Source organism: Salarias fasciatus, chromosome 18 (assembly GCF_902148845.1).
Source record: "Salarias fasciatus chromosome 18, fSalaFa1.1, whole genome shotgun sequence".
Taxonomy (NCBI): Eukaryota; Metazoa; Chordata; class Actinopteri; order Blenniiformes; family Blenniidae; genus Salarias; species Salarias fasciatus.
This window is the reverse complement of record NC_043762.1, coordinates 26,676,491-26,691,241: the sequence shown is the minus strand read 5'-3', so window position 1 is coordinate 26,691,241 and position 14,751 is coordinate 26,676,491. Positions and strand designations below refer to the sequence as shown.

At 42.9% G+C, this 14,751-nt stretch overlaps 1 protein-coding gene across 3 annotated transcripts in view; it reads left to right on the top strand.

Annotated features, from left to right (window-relative positions):
- The window catches only part of LOC115404993 (rho-associated protein kinase 1-like), a 36,230-nt gene that overhangs the window by 9,569 nt on the left and 11,910 nt on the right, over window positions 1-14,751 (top strand). For all 3 annotated transcript variants that reach the window (XM_030114374.1, XM_030114372.1, XM_030114373.1), the window contains exons 2-9: window positions 6,877-6,958; window positions 10,602-10,702; window positions 10,822-10,959; window positions 11,037-11,212; window positions 12,190-12,274; window positions 12,361-12,505; window positions 12,581-12,719; window positions 13,427-13,518. In XM_030114374.1, coding sequence (XP_029970234.1) covers window positions 6,877-6,958; window positions 10,602-10,702; window positions 10,822-10,959; window positions 11,037-11,212; window positions 12,190-12,274; window positions 12,361-12,505; window positions 12,581-12,719; window positions 13,427-13,518 — 958 coding nt within the window. The remainder of the gene's footprint in view (window positions 1-6,876; window positions 6,959-10,601; window positions 10,703-10,821; window positions 10,960-11,036; window positions 11,213-12,189; window positions 12,275-12,360; window positions 12,506-12,580; window positions 12,720-13,426; window positions 13,519-14,751) is intronic.

The following is a 14,751-nucleotide window of genomic DNA, read 5'->3' as shown; positions in this document are numbered from 1 at the left end:
GTGCGGATTTCTCTCCCCCCGAAGCGTAATTCAGAGGAAAGGGGAGAAATAATTGCCGTATGTAATGTCAACCACCAGCTTCGTGCGTCTTCTGTGACTTGTGCCACATTTCTTTTCATTAATATGGTGATCAGATGGTTTTTTAAATAGTAATATTCAGTAATCCCAGGGATGTGTCGCCCTCTGGCTTGAGCAGCCTCAGCAGAAATGGAATAACGGGGAGCTGTGCAAGTTCTGCGAGCTCCGCTTTGTCTCTGTTTTTCTCTATCTCAGTATATCTCTCTCTATCTGGTTGTGGACAGTCAGTCGACTCTCCACGCTGTTGAATAGCCTCTGCGCAGAATGTGGTTCATCGTCATCTTTCAGACATAAACCAGAGCTTTCTTTAAATAGATGTGGTCCGGAGTGCGTCATATGTTTCCCCAACATCTGTAAATGATAATTAAGGAAACGCATGCCAGGTACATTAATGCACCCTCATGCCGTCACGTTTGTTGGGCTTTGAACTGTGCACTGATGACTAGCTGGATACTTCCTGTCGTCTTTAGCCTACAAGACATATCATTCATAACTTGCACAAAGAATTTCACATATTGATCCATCAAACCGTGAGATATTTGTGTACTTTGCTTCAGTCCGTCTTTACTGTTTTCAGAAGTGAAAATAATTTTTTCTATTTTATATACTATGCTGCCGACAATCACAACAATCTGAGGTGCTGTTTACACTGCGTTTCAAGTGGAAATGCATAGTTTTTGCATTTCTAGTGTTATAATACCTTTGAAACTATCTGCCTTGCTAAAAGCTCTTTTTATCCTCACTGATGTCGCTGATCTTTTGGTTAAGCCCAGGAGTTGTCAAATGTACTGCTTGTTTTTTGTTTTCTTTTTTTTAAGCAGCACACAGCCTGATGTCACTGTGGGATATCTTTCCTGACTGAAATTGAAATGCACGCGTCTTTCAGGAGTAAGGATGTACGGAGACAAAATTCAAAATGTACATCATGATTCTTGTTTTTTTTTTTGTTTTTTTTTTTTTTAAATTCTTTAAGAATAGTTGAGATATTTTCCTATTATGATCAAAAATTACTCAAAGAGTCCTGTTTAATTTTGAGGTTCTATAACAAAAAAAAGCACTTTCTTCAATTATTTCCTTGAAACTGAAAATGGCTCCATAAAGGAATATCAGCATATCTCCATTCTCAGGCAGAAGCTGAAACCTCTGAACATTTACATTGTCCCCTGTGGTTGTAAAAACCCTTTCGCTCAGACTTTTTCATTCTTGTCCGCTGTGACTTGGGAAAACCAAGACGCTGCCATAACGCCGATTCAAAACGGTGCGGTGCATCCGCAGGAGTAACTCCTTGACTTGCCGCTGCCATGTTTGTTTGAAGTCTGTGCCTGCTGTTCTCAGGGTCATGGAAGCAATGTCGTCGAATAAGCGGAGTCAAACACAAATACCCTCCCTCTACTGTTTAAAAAGTATATCCCGATACAAATGTTGCTGTATCGACTTAAATCCTCCTTTAACTGTGTCGATTTTTACCTGAATCGGAGGCATGATTCATATTCCTATGTTGTTTCAGTTTCAACAGGTGGTCTACGTGCCTTTCCATTGATTTTTCACTGATGCGGGAATGTTTCAGCTTTTTTGGAAAGTCTCTGGCCTCAGAAGCAGCCTGAAAATGATGAACTCTTGGAAATTTCCGTGCTTTGAGACATGCGGTGAAAAGGCTAATCTCGACATTGGCTGTGAATTAGGAGCTAAGAAAGGGCTTTGTCAGTGGTCTTGTTTCATCGGCCTCACGTGAGCACAGGCAGCTTTTTGAATGATCCACTGTGGTGCTTCTGCCTGATCCGGTTTTATTATGACTCACCGTTTCTTTCACCGCAGATTTCTCATCCGATGTGATTGTGTTCAAGCAAATCAAAATTTCCGTTATGATAGTAATCAAGACTCACTTGAATCTCTCTTTGCTGCGGGTAGATCATTCTGATGTGAGTTTTCCTTCCATGTCATTTTATCTGACATTTATGCAGTTTTTGTAGCGAAATGAAGACGGAAAGTAACTGAAAATGTCGAATGGTGTCCCTATAAATCCTGAAAATTTGAACAGCTTTCAAAAATGTTGCTTCACCCAAGTTTGTTTTGAAATTGCAACACTAAAGAAACACAGTGTGATCAGGACAAGACAAGACAAGACAAGGATGTGCAGTAAGGATCACTTGACCCCAACAAGGGAGACGTAATAGGAATTGGAATGAGCCCTCATGGATCAAACTTTTCTGATGCTTTTTCATACTGGTCAGGCTTTCTCTCATATTGTTCGTGTCCTTAAAAATCAGAGGTGTCAAATAAAGTTTAGCTCAGGGGCCTCATGCAGCCCAGTCTCATTTTGAGTTGGCGGACTGACAAAATAGTGACAAATCTAACAATTTGTGTGGTGTCTTTGTGGGCTGGATTGGAGCCTCTTATGGGACTGGTTTTGGCCCACGGACCTTATGTTTGACAGCCCTGATTTGAACAGTTTCTGTACCGGGTGTGATTTTCGCTCTTTCAACAGATTTGCAAAATGAAAGTCAGTCATTTGTTGTTTCCTAGATACAAATAAAAAAATCGAGTTTTAATTCGCTCATTTAAAGGAGTCATATTATGCAAAATTCACTTTAAACAGGTGTCTTTACAGTCGTATCACCTCCCAGAGCCTCTGTATGAGCCCCCAGAAGTGAAAAATTCAGTCACCTCCCTCAATTGTGCACTCCACTTTCAAGGAAATACACACTCAAACAGGCAATTCTGAAATCTTACTTTTGTCTTCGTCAACAAGAGGAACACCAATTCCCCCCTGAAGAGGATCCAGCCTTTGGGGGGCCCCCGGATAGGTGGTTATAGTAGTATGTGTTGCCGTAGCCTCATTAAGACGTTCAAATTTGAAAATGGTCTTTTTCTTCCTTGTCACGCTACCCCACATTTTTGAAAATGAAACTGAAACTTAAGCTGAAACAGTTGAGGGGATGTGCCTCTGACTGTGCCCCCCCATTTGTGAGAGAGTGGTAGTGGCCAGATGCGTTCAAGAGCATCCCGGAAAGAAGGCTGTGAAAATCAGGCTGTTCAGAGGAGGGCTCCTCAGAGCCACTTTTTAGACCGCTCAAACTCCGAACATAGGATGAATTTGGGGCAAACAAACTTATATGCTATGTTTTTGGGCTTCTGTGACCTATATGACGTGACTGAAAAATAGCATAATAGGTCCTCTTTAAGAGATGCATGTCATGTTTCAAAAGAGTAGAAAGTTTCAATCGCACTTGTTTTCTGAGGAAATGCTTGTTTCCAGGTTGTTTCTGTGCCATGCTACCTTGTTGGCTGTGTGTCCCGTGGGAGATCATGTTGCTCTGGATGTGACTCTGGTCCGACAGGTTCACTCACTCCATTATGCTGCTGGAATCAATTCCAATCCATTTAGCAATTAAGCTGCTGGCATCTTGGGATTGTTTCCTTCTTGTACCTGCCTCGTTTTGTTATGTCTCCGCATACGGGCCGACATGCACTCTGACTTAGCTTTTTGTTTTTTCCTCTATTTGTTCTCCTATTGGACGGCCCAGCCTTCCAACACGCCGGCCCCAACCGCTGAGCGCTGATTGGAAATAAAGCTTACTCTGTGACTCTTCCACTCAAGGATGGATTTTTTTTTCTAAACCCCCCCCCCCCCCCCCCCTTCACTTTTTGTTGAGAACTTGTTTGGCCACATACCTAAAATAGCTCTCTGACGTGTACAGTCCTGTTAAGGAATGTTACTGTGGCTGTCCAGAGCTCTCTGTGGCAGGAAGTTATGCAAACGTGCATTGCTGAGCACAGAGCCTTGTGATTAGGGTCCTGAAGGACTCGGTTCTTTGGCTTTTTCTTTTTTTTTTTTTTTTTTTCCACTGTAGGCTGGGGCTGGATACTCGATGGCCAACAAGGCCCCCTTTTTTCTCACAGCCTCTGACAGTCAGGCTAGTGTAAATATCCCCTCATGAAGTTTTTAAACCTTTTCCAATGATGGCTCGGCGTTTCAATCCCAGCCTTCCTGCAGTCATTTCCAATGCTCTGCTCCCGATGAACAGCAAGGTCTTCCTACAGACTGTCCTCCACCTGCCTCCCTCCCTTTACCTCCATCCTCCTTGGTTTCAGCCTCTCGGGGGAGTAATGGCCCGACCTCCTCTGAAGCAGCAGAGTTACTCTAATTCTGAACTGCTGATTCACCGTGTGCCATCAAAAAAAAAGCATTGGTTTCTTTTCTAAAAGGGCAGCTCGAGATGCTCACATTTAACATCTGGGTCACGCCTGCCAAAAGGGACAGAGCAACCAATGCGGGTGTTGAAGTGTTTGTGTGCCCAGCTTGTTTCAGACCATCTGGATTATGGAAGATTAGATTAAAGCCACACAGTGGCACTTCTGCTGCCGGCGAGCTGGAAGGCGGCATGGCTGCTATACATGCCGCAGCTCCCGTAATTCCACTACTGGAGCTGAATTTTAAAAGGATCATGATGCCTTAAGCTTCTTAGAAAATCTGGCACGATTGTTCTCTGCCTTGTTTTCACACAGGCGGTTGAAGTTCCTGCAGCAAAGTCGTAAAACTGTCAAAACAAAAGTGTTTGTGTTCCATAGTATCGATGTTCCTGGAAATGTCTCTGTTGACCCCACTCAGGCTCCACATCGTTTTTGCATTTTCATTTCAGAAAAGATTACACGGCAACATTTTGGAGTCAGAAGCACAGTACTCCTGACATTCACATGTTGTGTCTCAGTGTATTCACACTCAACCTATGTATATTTCTGTTGCCAGGTAGTGAGGGTGTGGATGTTTAATCGTTTAGCCAGCAGGTCTCGTGCCTCCCTTTTGCATACATATGGATTAGTTTCTTTTAAATAAAACAAGATCTCATTGTACCCAGCAAGGATCGCACTGTAAAACCTTTATCTTCTCCACCTCGTCCCAACGTGATCACGTATGTGAAGCTTTTTTAGATCTGTACCTTTCATCAGCTTCACCATAAAAAGTGTGTCAGTTGCCATTTGACAGATGCATGAAATGAGATCTTTACTTCCTGTGTTTCTGTGCTTTGGTCTGTACAATTAAATTTCCATCTTTTTTAAAAGCTGCCCAAAAAGTTACCATGATTGAAATCTTCTGCAGAATTGCAAACGGAAGAATTCCTGTGAAAATGGGTCAGTCTTTGACATTGTTTAGGTGATGCTGTCCTTGCATGTAGGTTTTAATAGGGGCCTTACCTCAGCTTTCTTCAGATTGACAAAACAACATTTCTGTAGTGTCACGCTGACCTGTGTTGGACTGTTAACATTTAGGTCACTGAAGTTTACAAGTAGTGTCACGTTTGTCATGGAAAATGGAATTTCTTCAAATCTTCATTGTGCATCTTGTTGTTTAACTTTACTATGAACCGATCAGGGCATGATTTCATCAGATGTGATTTTGCTTTGGTTTGAGTTTTTGATCAGACACAGAAAGGCCCAACAACCCTCACCGCTGCACCACCGTTGAGCCCCAGTCACATGTCTGCAGCGCCAGGAAGAGAAAATGAGGTGTTTGACTGCAGTGTGAAATGTTCCTTTTAGAAATGCACTGACAGTAATCTGTTCCGATTCTAATGTGCTGGCAGAAAAAGGTGATGACTCGGAGAAAGCAGAGCTTCAGCTGCTGCTGGAGATGAGATGTGACTAAAAAGAACTGAAACTGGGAATTCATGGCTTTGTAGATGATTTCACTACAGTTGTTCATATTTCAGTTACATTTCAAGAAAAAAACTATTTTAAACCCTTGCTGATGTTGATGGATGAATAACAGGAATAAGCTCCCTCCAGCACGCCCTCTCTGCCTTCTCTACTGAACTGGATGACAGTTCACTAAAAATATTGATATTGATCGGTAAAAAGTTTGATAGAAAAACAGTTTCCCCTCCTTTTGCACTACAGCCTGTCATGTAGCTTTATATCAGTCACGACTTCCTCCCAACCCAGTCACAAACGCTCACCTCGCCCCGCCCTGTCAAGCCACAACAGAGGACATGTGCAAAAGATGTGACAATAGAGGAAACTGTCCTGAAGAAGGTTTCAGTCATTCACCAGCAAGGCAGGGTTTTGTGCTCTGAGTAGTGTTAATCACAGTCTGAGGGGGCCGTACTGTGTTTATATCACAGCAGTCACTGGCCCGACGCTCCAGGTGTGGCTGAAATACTGTTAGTGGTTAAGTAAAGGTTAAGTAAAGAGTTGCATTTGAATTTACTGTTTGTGTGTTCTTTATTAAAAGTAGGTCATTAAATAATAGCGTAAAATGGCCAGGACTGCACCTAAAATATGTATTTTTAATTAGCTGATAATTATTGATTATCGATATTGAGCAATATAATAAAAAAAAAAAACAATCAGTATGCTTTTTTTGTGTATCATCCATCCCTAATGTCTTCCCCCTCTGCCCAATCAAAGTTTTGGCCCAGCACGGGCAATGTGAACAAGATTCAACTTTCCTTTAAATTAATCAGAGAACACTGAATGCTTTGGATATCTTGGGTCGTTACAGTGAACTGAAAGGAGAGTTGTCAGATGCACTGGGAAATGAACCATTTCAGTGTGAAAATAAAACATTTTCAATATTTGTCCTGTAATTAATTGAAATTACTGTCTTGAAGTCCTGGTTCTGATCTCTTCTACACCCCTTCTAACATCCCAGTCTCATTCCACGGTGATCAGTGTCATTTCGTCCAGTTGTTGTTAATGCACGGGCATTTTTGAAACGGTTCTCAAATGGGTTTCCAGCTCTGTGTGTGGTTTGCTTCTCCCGTGTGACCCTGGCTTCATTTCCTCCTCCTCTCCCTGCAGGACGGCTTGGATGCGCTGGTGTACGACCTTGACTTCCCTGCCCTGAGGAAAAACAAGAGCATTGATAACTTTCTGAGCAGATGTAAGTACCCCGCTCTCCTGGACGCTCCCGCTGCAGCGGCGCTCCCTCGGTGTCCTTCACTTGAACCATTTGCAGAACCCCTTCAGCGCGGCCGCGATGAGCCCCGGCTCAGAGGAGAGGGTTGTTTTTGGTCAGCGCCTCGATGCGGGCCCGAACACACAATAGGTGTCTGCTGCTCAGTGTCCCCAACAAAGGGGCTTTCATAAATGGCTGGTGACCCACATGATGCTTATCAAGGTTGGCTTTTCTCTCTCTCTCTCTTTTTTAACCAGACCAGGCAACCCCCACAACATACATCAGGCACAACAAAGAAGCATCAATCCGGTCCTGATAGTGAGGCTGAATCCATCTCCTTCAACAGATCTGAGTGTCAACATCAGATTCTGTATGATGACATTTCTGCACAATACCAATTCAGTGTGTGTTGGTAGAAAGCTGAAAATTGCAATTTAACTTCATGTCTTTAAGCGATGGTGAATATCTGTCGTTTGAGGGCAGGAGTGACTAAAATCATGGGAAACAGTGCTCAGTTATCGTAGTTGTTTGGATGGTAGGTGTTATAAGAGGACCTGATAAGATTAGCTTTTCTGAATTGAAGCTTAGGAATCAAACCTGATTTATATTTTTGTATATTTTATGATAATATTTTCTATATATAATAAAATATTTTTTTTCATTTATATGTACCCTCTTTTGCATGACTGAAATCACAGCAGTTAATTAAGATATTACACCCCCCCTTTTAAAAGTAGCTTTTCATTAATTGTTTGCTCTGGTGTAGCTTAAAACATTGAGTTTTATAGTGTCTGTATGTCTGTAGGTTTAAATATTAGCCCGAAGCAGATTTTGTAGCCTGATTATGGCATTTTGTACTTCAGGTGCAGTAACACACATGCGTACACACTCAGACAAATGTATGCTTCTCTCAGACTCTCAAGACAGAACCATTAACATGTTCCTTTCAAAGTTAAATGCATAAATTTGTTGCATTTTGAGAGCAAAATCACTAAATAACTTTGAGTTGGGTCTTAGAAATTTCATGTTTTGACTTTTTGAATCCCTACTCAGCACTGAATTTAATGATTTCAAGTGAAAACGGAGAACTTTTGTTGCGTTGTGTGCTTTAAATTACCTGACAGCAGTGCTTGGAGAAACTGAAGAGAACTTTTTGAAGAGTTCTCAGACGTTTTCTCCTGGTAAATTGAAGAAAACACAAGTTTTCTGAAAATGCTGCTGCTGTATGACATGTATGTTTGGCTTCATGCAGATGAAAACGTTGAACTAAATACCGGTAGTTGAAATTGGAGCTTTCGCTCATCGCACGATGGGAAGTGTTGAACAAAAAGGATCAAATACACTTCAAGTTTTTTTTTTTTTTTCATGGTTTGAAAGTGAAGCATTGTTGATAGACTGTTCATTAATGCTTGGGTACATGTGTGCTGCCTTTCATGAGTTAATGGTGTGAACCAAGTATTTCAGGCATCTCTGAACATAACCGTGCCAGAGTTTACTGAAAGTGAAACCAGTTTGCATTGAACTGCTGAGATCAAACTGGATCACCTCAGATCACACTGATGATTTGATGACAGCAGCTGTGCTTTGGCTGATGGTCGTGTATCGAGTGTTAAAGTCTTGAACCACCTTTCTTTACATTCTTAACAGGAGGCAAAAGCTGTGCATTAGTTAAAGAGAACTAAAATCCAGTGTTTGCTGCTAGAAACCTTCAGGCAAGAACTGCCATTATGCATCTCCTCAATTACTCTTGGTGCTGAACTTCAGTGCAAATCGCTGACCGACATGGACTAATGGACCTGCTATCCACTGAGACGCTGGTCTTCAGTGGCGTGCGCTGCCCCCGGGCTTCTTTACTCACAATCCCCTCCTTGCATTTTTGTGCATCGCACCACTATCGAATCAGCTGATCGCTGTGCGACATGTATGGTGACACCTAATGGAAGGAGTCCTCCAAACTCACACAGTGCGGCCTCTGTAAGAGAACACAAAATCACGTTTGTTCCATTTAATATCTTTCTGGAGGACTGTGATTGTGATCCCATGCTCCGTGCGGGTGAGTCACTCAGTGAGCATTTTAATATTTCAGATGAAGCTTTTTTAAAGCTTCTCCATTTGAACTCATGTGCTCCCTGTCTTTTGTGACCCGTGTGAATTGGAAATGATCTTCCCCAATCGAACAAGTATGACCAAATTTGGCTGAATAGAGGGATTGCGTTTCCCCAAGGGCAGCTGGAATTATTACATCAGCTGGAGGACTTTTCTCTTTGAGCAACCAAGTATCCTTCAGTCCTCCCAAACCAGTTAGTTTACACGACAGCGTTTCTGAGCGAACGCAGAAAATGTCCGCTGCAATTTGGGCGTCCGTTTGCATTACAATTCAGTTCAGCTTTATTTATATAGCACCAAATACAACAGCAGTCGCTTCTAGACACTTTTACAGAGAAAACCCAGCAGTTCCACGTGAGCAAGCAGAGAGTGGAAAGGAAAAAATCGAAAAAAAGAAAGAAAAAAATAAAAGTAAAACCTATTATGAAGAAAGGACATCTTAGAAAGAAATGTCTACTATTATCAACAACACCAACTTATGGCCAAACATGCTACATCACCTTTGTTTTTTAGCGTTTCTGGCGTCTCCGCGGAAACGGCCCTTACTTTCCGAACGTTGTCGTGTAAATTAAGGAACGATATATCGGGCCAATATTTGAGTTTTTTACTTGTATCGGCACTGTAACAGTCTATCCCGAGTGTAAATGTGAAACTTTGCTGCAACAAGAATGCAAAAATATTTTACTTGATTACTTCATGCAAACAGGTTCTGAATTACTACTTTCTCCGTTCTCCTTCTCTTAAACAAGCAGCTTGATGAACCGACTGCTCTGAATTTCTATATGATAATGGAATAAAGAAACTCCACAGACTTTCTTTTACTGCAGTGTCAACAGGATAAGAACAAGCCAAAGAATCTTTTATTAAGAAAATAGCTTGCACATATCAGCTGCAACCACTGTTATAAATAAATGGCATGAATTTGACTGAAATGCCTCAATCTTTCTTTAAATTTGCAATGAACACCGGTGATTTTGAATACAATACACTGTATATCTAACATAACATGTGTTGTTTAAACTGTGATATAGAGAATTTTCCAGATTGTTTATGTTCTCATGTGTAACCTCCATCAAAGAGCTCCGTATTCTATACCGTGTCAACATTTTAAGACGGCAGAAAATGACTCCAGTGTGTGCAGAGATCAGACTGAACTCACACACCTACTTAGAGAAAAGAAAAACTGAATCTGCACAGCAGTACTCTCTTCAAACTGACACACAAAGGCAAGCACGCTTTATTTGAACAGCACATTTCAGCAAAGCGGTTTTTACCTGAACCAACACGAACATAGTGACAAATGAAGAAGAAGCAAAGAGAACAGCAAAGTTTATTAAAACAAAACACGCACAGATGCATTATTAAACATTTGAAACAAATCAGATTTGGAGCCATGCTGCAGGCTTCTGGGAGACAGTTCCAGATTTTTGCAGAATAAAAACTGACAGCAGCATCTGAAAGTAGATCTGATCTTCAGAGTAGAGGCTGCCACTGTTAACACTCGCTCTCCGTTTCTCACCAGATAAAGAAACAATCAGCAAAATTCGCGATCTGCGGATGAAAGCGGAGGACTATGAGGTGGTCAAAGTCATCGGGAGGGGCGCGTTCGGAGAGGTGCAGCTGGTAAGGATGTCATTTCTGTCTTTTGAACTGTGCAGAGATCCTGAAGTTTCTAGGAAAAGCTTGAAAACAAAAGGTGTCGATGAAGACTGTGTGAAACAGCTGGCGTTCTCCTTTTGCAGGTGCGACACAAAGCCACATGCAAAGTATACGCCATGAAGCTGCTGAGCAAGTTCGAGATGATCAAGAGGTCGGACTCGGCTTTCTTCTGGGAGGAGAGGGACATCATGGCGTTTGCCAACAGCTCGTGGGTGGTGCAGGTACCGCGCCTCATCCACCAGCCCGGCGCGTTGCTTCCATTTGGAGCGATGTTCTAACACTCTTTCCTCTTCCGCAGCTCTTTTTCGCTTTCCAAGACGACCGCTACCTCTACATGGTGATGGAGTACATGCCCGGCGGCGACTTGGTCAACCTGATGAGCAACTACGACGTCCCAGAGAAGTGGGCGCGGTTTTACACAGCGGAGGTGGTGCTGGCTCTGGACGGGATCCACTCCATGGGATTCATTCACAGGTGAGCCTCTTCTCTTCCAGGTTCTCTGTGATGAATGACAGCACGATATTATTATTCCTGATCACCGCCGTGTTTTTGTCCTGTGGATTTTATTTATTATTTTTTTTTTTTTAAATCATATCAGAGGACGTTTGACAGTAATTACTGATGTTAGATTATTTCCCCCTGACTCTTGATCATTGAGTGTGCGTTTGTCAAACGTGACGTGATCATATATCCACAGGCAGACGGTGTCTTTGTTCCTCTGACATCTGCTCTGTTGCGGCCATGTACGGTGTCATGTTTAATGAATGAAGGGAAACACAATCCGGTGACATGAAAAAAAGAATACTTCCTAAACTTTAAGCGTACTTTGAAAAGACTTCCAGTGTGTTAGAGTACATTTTGAAACACTGCCTGATTTCCTTAACTTTTAAACTAAAGTTACGAATGTTATTAAAGAAATAAAGATTGTTTACATTGACTTAGGAGGTTTTTTTTCAATGATTCCCTTTATTCTGAATTATCTTCAATATAGATTGTGCTCTAGAAATGTCAGTTCAGTTGAGTTTGTTTTACGCAACATTTCCAAGAGACAATGCAAGACAACATTTTTCATCTTTCACAACATTTTGAAAAAAGCTTCAACTCCGTCTCTGTGGAAGCGGGAGACAATGCAACTTTTTTGGAGCGCATTTAAATAGCAGCTGCCTTAAATGATTGTGTTGAATGCAGTTCCACATAGATAAGTTTAATTCTGATCTAAACTGAAGTGTTTAATCTGTTTTTTTGGCCAATTTCAATCCATTCATGATATTTCCAAGCAACTTTCTACACACTGATTTTACAAGTCAAATAAATCAGCCGTTTCCCTTCATTTTGCAGTGAAGGGTTGTAAAATGAGTCTTTTTGCCGGACTCCAGCCCTCCCTCTGATGTCCTCCCTGGTCTGTTATATATGGGTATATCATTACTAACGCTGACTTGCTGTCTCCTCAGGGACGTGAAGCCTGATAACATGTTGCTGGACAAAGCAGGGCACCTCAAGCTGGCAGATTTTGGGACGTGCATGAAGATGAATAAGGTACCGCCTTCCACCCTGCCTCCGTGTTAATGCGCTCTCGCCGCAGCGCGCCGCAGGTGTGAGTGACGCTTGTGGAACTCTTCCAGGACGGCATGGTACGATGCGACACGGCTGTAGGGACTCCGGACTACATTTCGCCCGAGGTACTGAAATCTCAAGGAGGAGACGGATATTACGGCAGAGAGTGCGACTGGTGGTCGGTGGGAGTGTTCCTGTACGAAATGCTCGTCGGTGAGTCTCGATTCCAGACACTTCACAGAAAGTTCGGTGGCTGCAGGTGGCACGTCTGACTCATCCGTTCTGCAGGCGACACTCCTTTCTATGCGGACTCTCTGGTGGGGACCTACAGCAAAATCATGAATCACAAGAACGCCCTGACGTTCCCCGACGACAGCGACATCTCCAACGACGCCAAGAACCTCATCTGCGCTTTCCTGACGGACAGGTGAGCTGAAAACAGAGCGGGCAGCGTCCCCAAATCCCCGGCAGCGCTTCCAGAGAGAGACGGTTAGATAAACCCTGCTTTCTGATGAAAAACAACACCGAGTGTTGAAGCGCAGGAACTCGTTTGAAACTGCCAGGACAGCTCATTCCTGGCTGTAATTTCAGCTCATTAGGAAAATAGTAGCCAAGTCAATCAGAAGGTTGTAGGTTTGATTCCCTAACTTTCAAATTGTTACGCTGAGATGCTCATGGCTGTAGTTTTCAGTCAAAAGGCAACAGTTGGTTGTACAGCTGTTTAGAATTGTCCTAGAGGTATAAAGAAGAACAAAAAGATATGTTACCATGGCAACTACTTCCTCAATTTCAGTAGTTTAAAGAACGTCAAGAAGCTTCAATGCTGCACTTAGCTGATTTTCACCAATGTTTATCCGAAACTCTCCGTTTTAGATTTTCACAGATTGTTTTTCAAGCGATACAGAGGAGAGCCGTGCTCACCTTCTTTTTTTTTTTACCAGGCAGTTTCCTGAGATCAAATTTCCTGTTTACGAGAGAAGAATTAATTGTTAAACAAGCAAATAAAAGAGAAAATCCCAGATTCAACCCTGTAACGCTCACAAATAGCTTGACGCCATTTCAGGGGAAATGTCTAACTGGCCCAGTTTGCCTTCCGTAGAGACGCTAATGTAACGTCTCCCCCGCCTTCTCCAGGGAAGTTCGACTGGGCCGTAACGGCGTGGATGAAATCAAGAGGCATCCCTTCTTCAAGAACGACCAGTGGACCTGGGAGAACATCAGAGAGAGTAAGAGGCTCCCCATTCCTCCCGTCTGCTCGCCACCGCGCAGCCTCTGATCCTGTTTTCCATTTGACCTACTGCGGACAGTTGCAGGAAATTCTTGTAGACGAGCCATTCATTCGGCATCCTCTCCAGGACCCAGCGCGATTCCTGCCCCGGAGTAATAACCGGGCCAACAATGGGATGTAGTTCTAGCGCTTAATGCACTGAGACGGAGATTTGGACGTGTGTGTGGAGGAATCCGGGCGCTCCAGTCAGCTCCCCGGTGTCTTCCCTCTTAATGCTCCAGCAGGCACTCCGGAGTCAGCACTTCTGTGTTGGCCGCCTCGCGTGGTTTCACAGGCGGATCAGCCCTGCAAGCTGGCTGCTCTCCCTCCTTTTAAAATAGAGTCGTCATCCAGATAAACTCCAAATACTCGCCGTGTAACCGATCGCCAAAGTAATCTTCCTCCACATGCGGCCTGAAGGAAAATGTGTCAAAACCAGAGGAGAGCTGAACAAACCGCAAAGATCAGACTTCAGGGATCACATCCTGGACTTGGATTTCAGCGGGACCAGTCAATAATTACATGAGAATATAGAAATAACTACAACTCTAAATCTCTTTATTTTAATTGTTTGTCATGATATATGTGTACAGTATCTTTTTTTGCAACTATAATTTATTTTTTAACATTTATAGCTGTTTAGTCAAAATGTTCCATTACTTCCTAATAACATACAAGTCAAACAGCTTAGTCAGCAGGGAATGTTTGAGTTTACACACATGAACTAAAGCCGTATATTTTACCTGTGAAGCGTTTCTCTATTTGCAATAATCTGTTTCGAAGTGCACGGAGAGGCGTGGCTGGAAAGCAGCCGTCAGGCGACTGGCTGGGATGAAACACGAAGCATTCTCGAACGCTAATGTCACATTTGTCACCTGGATCCCACAGTCTGCGGCTCAGTAGCTGCTTCAGCGGGTTTTTTTCCTCAGTTATTTCAGCGAACCTTCGCTGTGCGGTGCCAGCAGGACGGCCGCTCAGTTTATCAGCTCCTAATTTGAAGCCAGTGAAAAGAAGCTGGAACAGGAGTAACGTGACGGAGTGTGTATGAGTGTGTGTGTTGGATTTCAGCAGCCTGGCAGAGACATTCTGCACCAGCTGGAGACAATCCAGGGATGTTTTGTTCAGAAATGTGAAAGGGAATTGCAAAAATCCGGCTGCGATGACACAAAGGCATGATCATCATTTCCCTTTC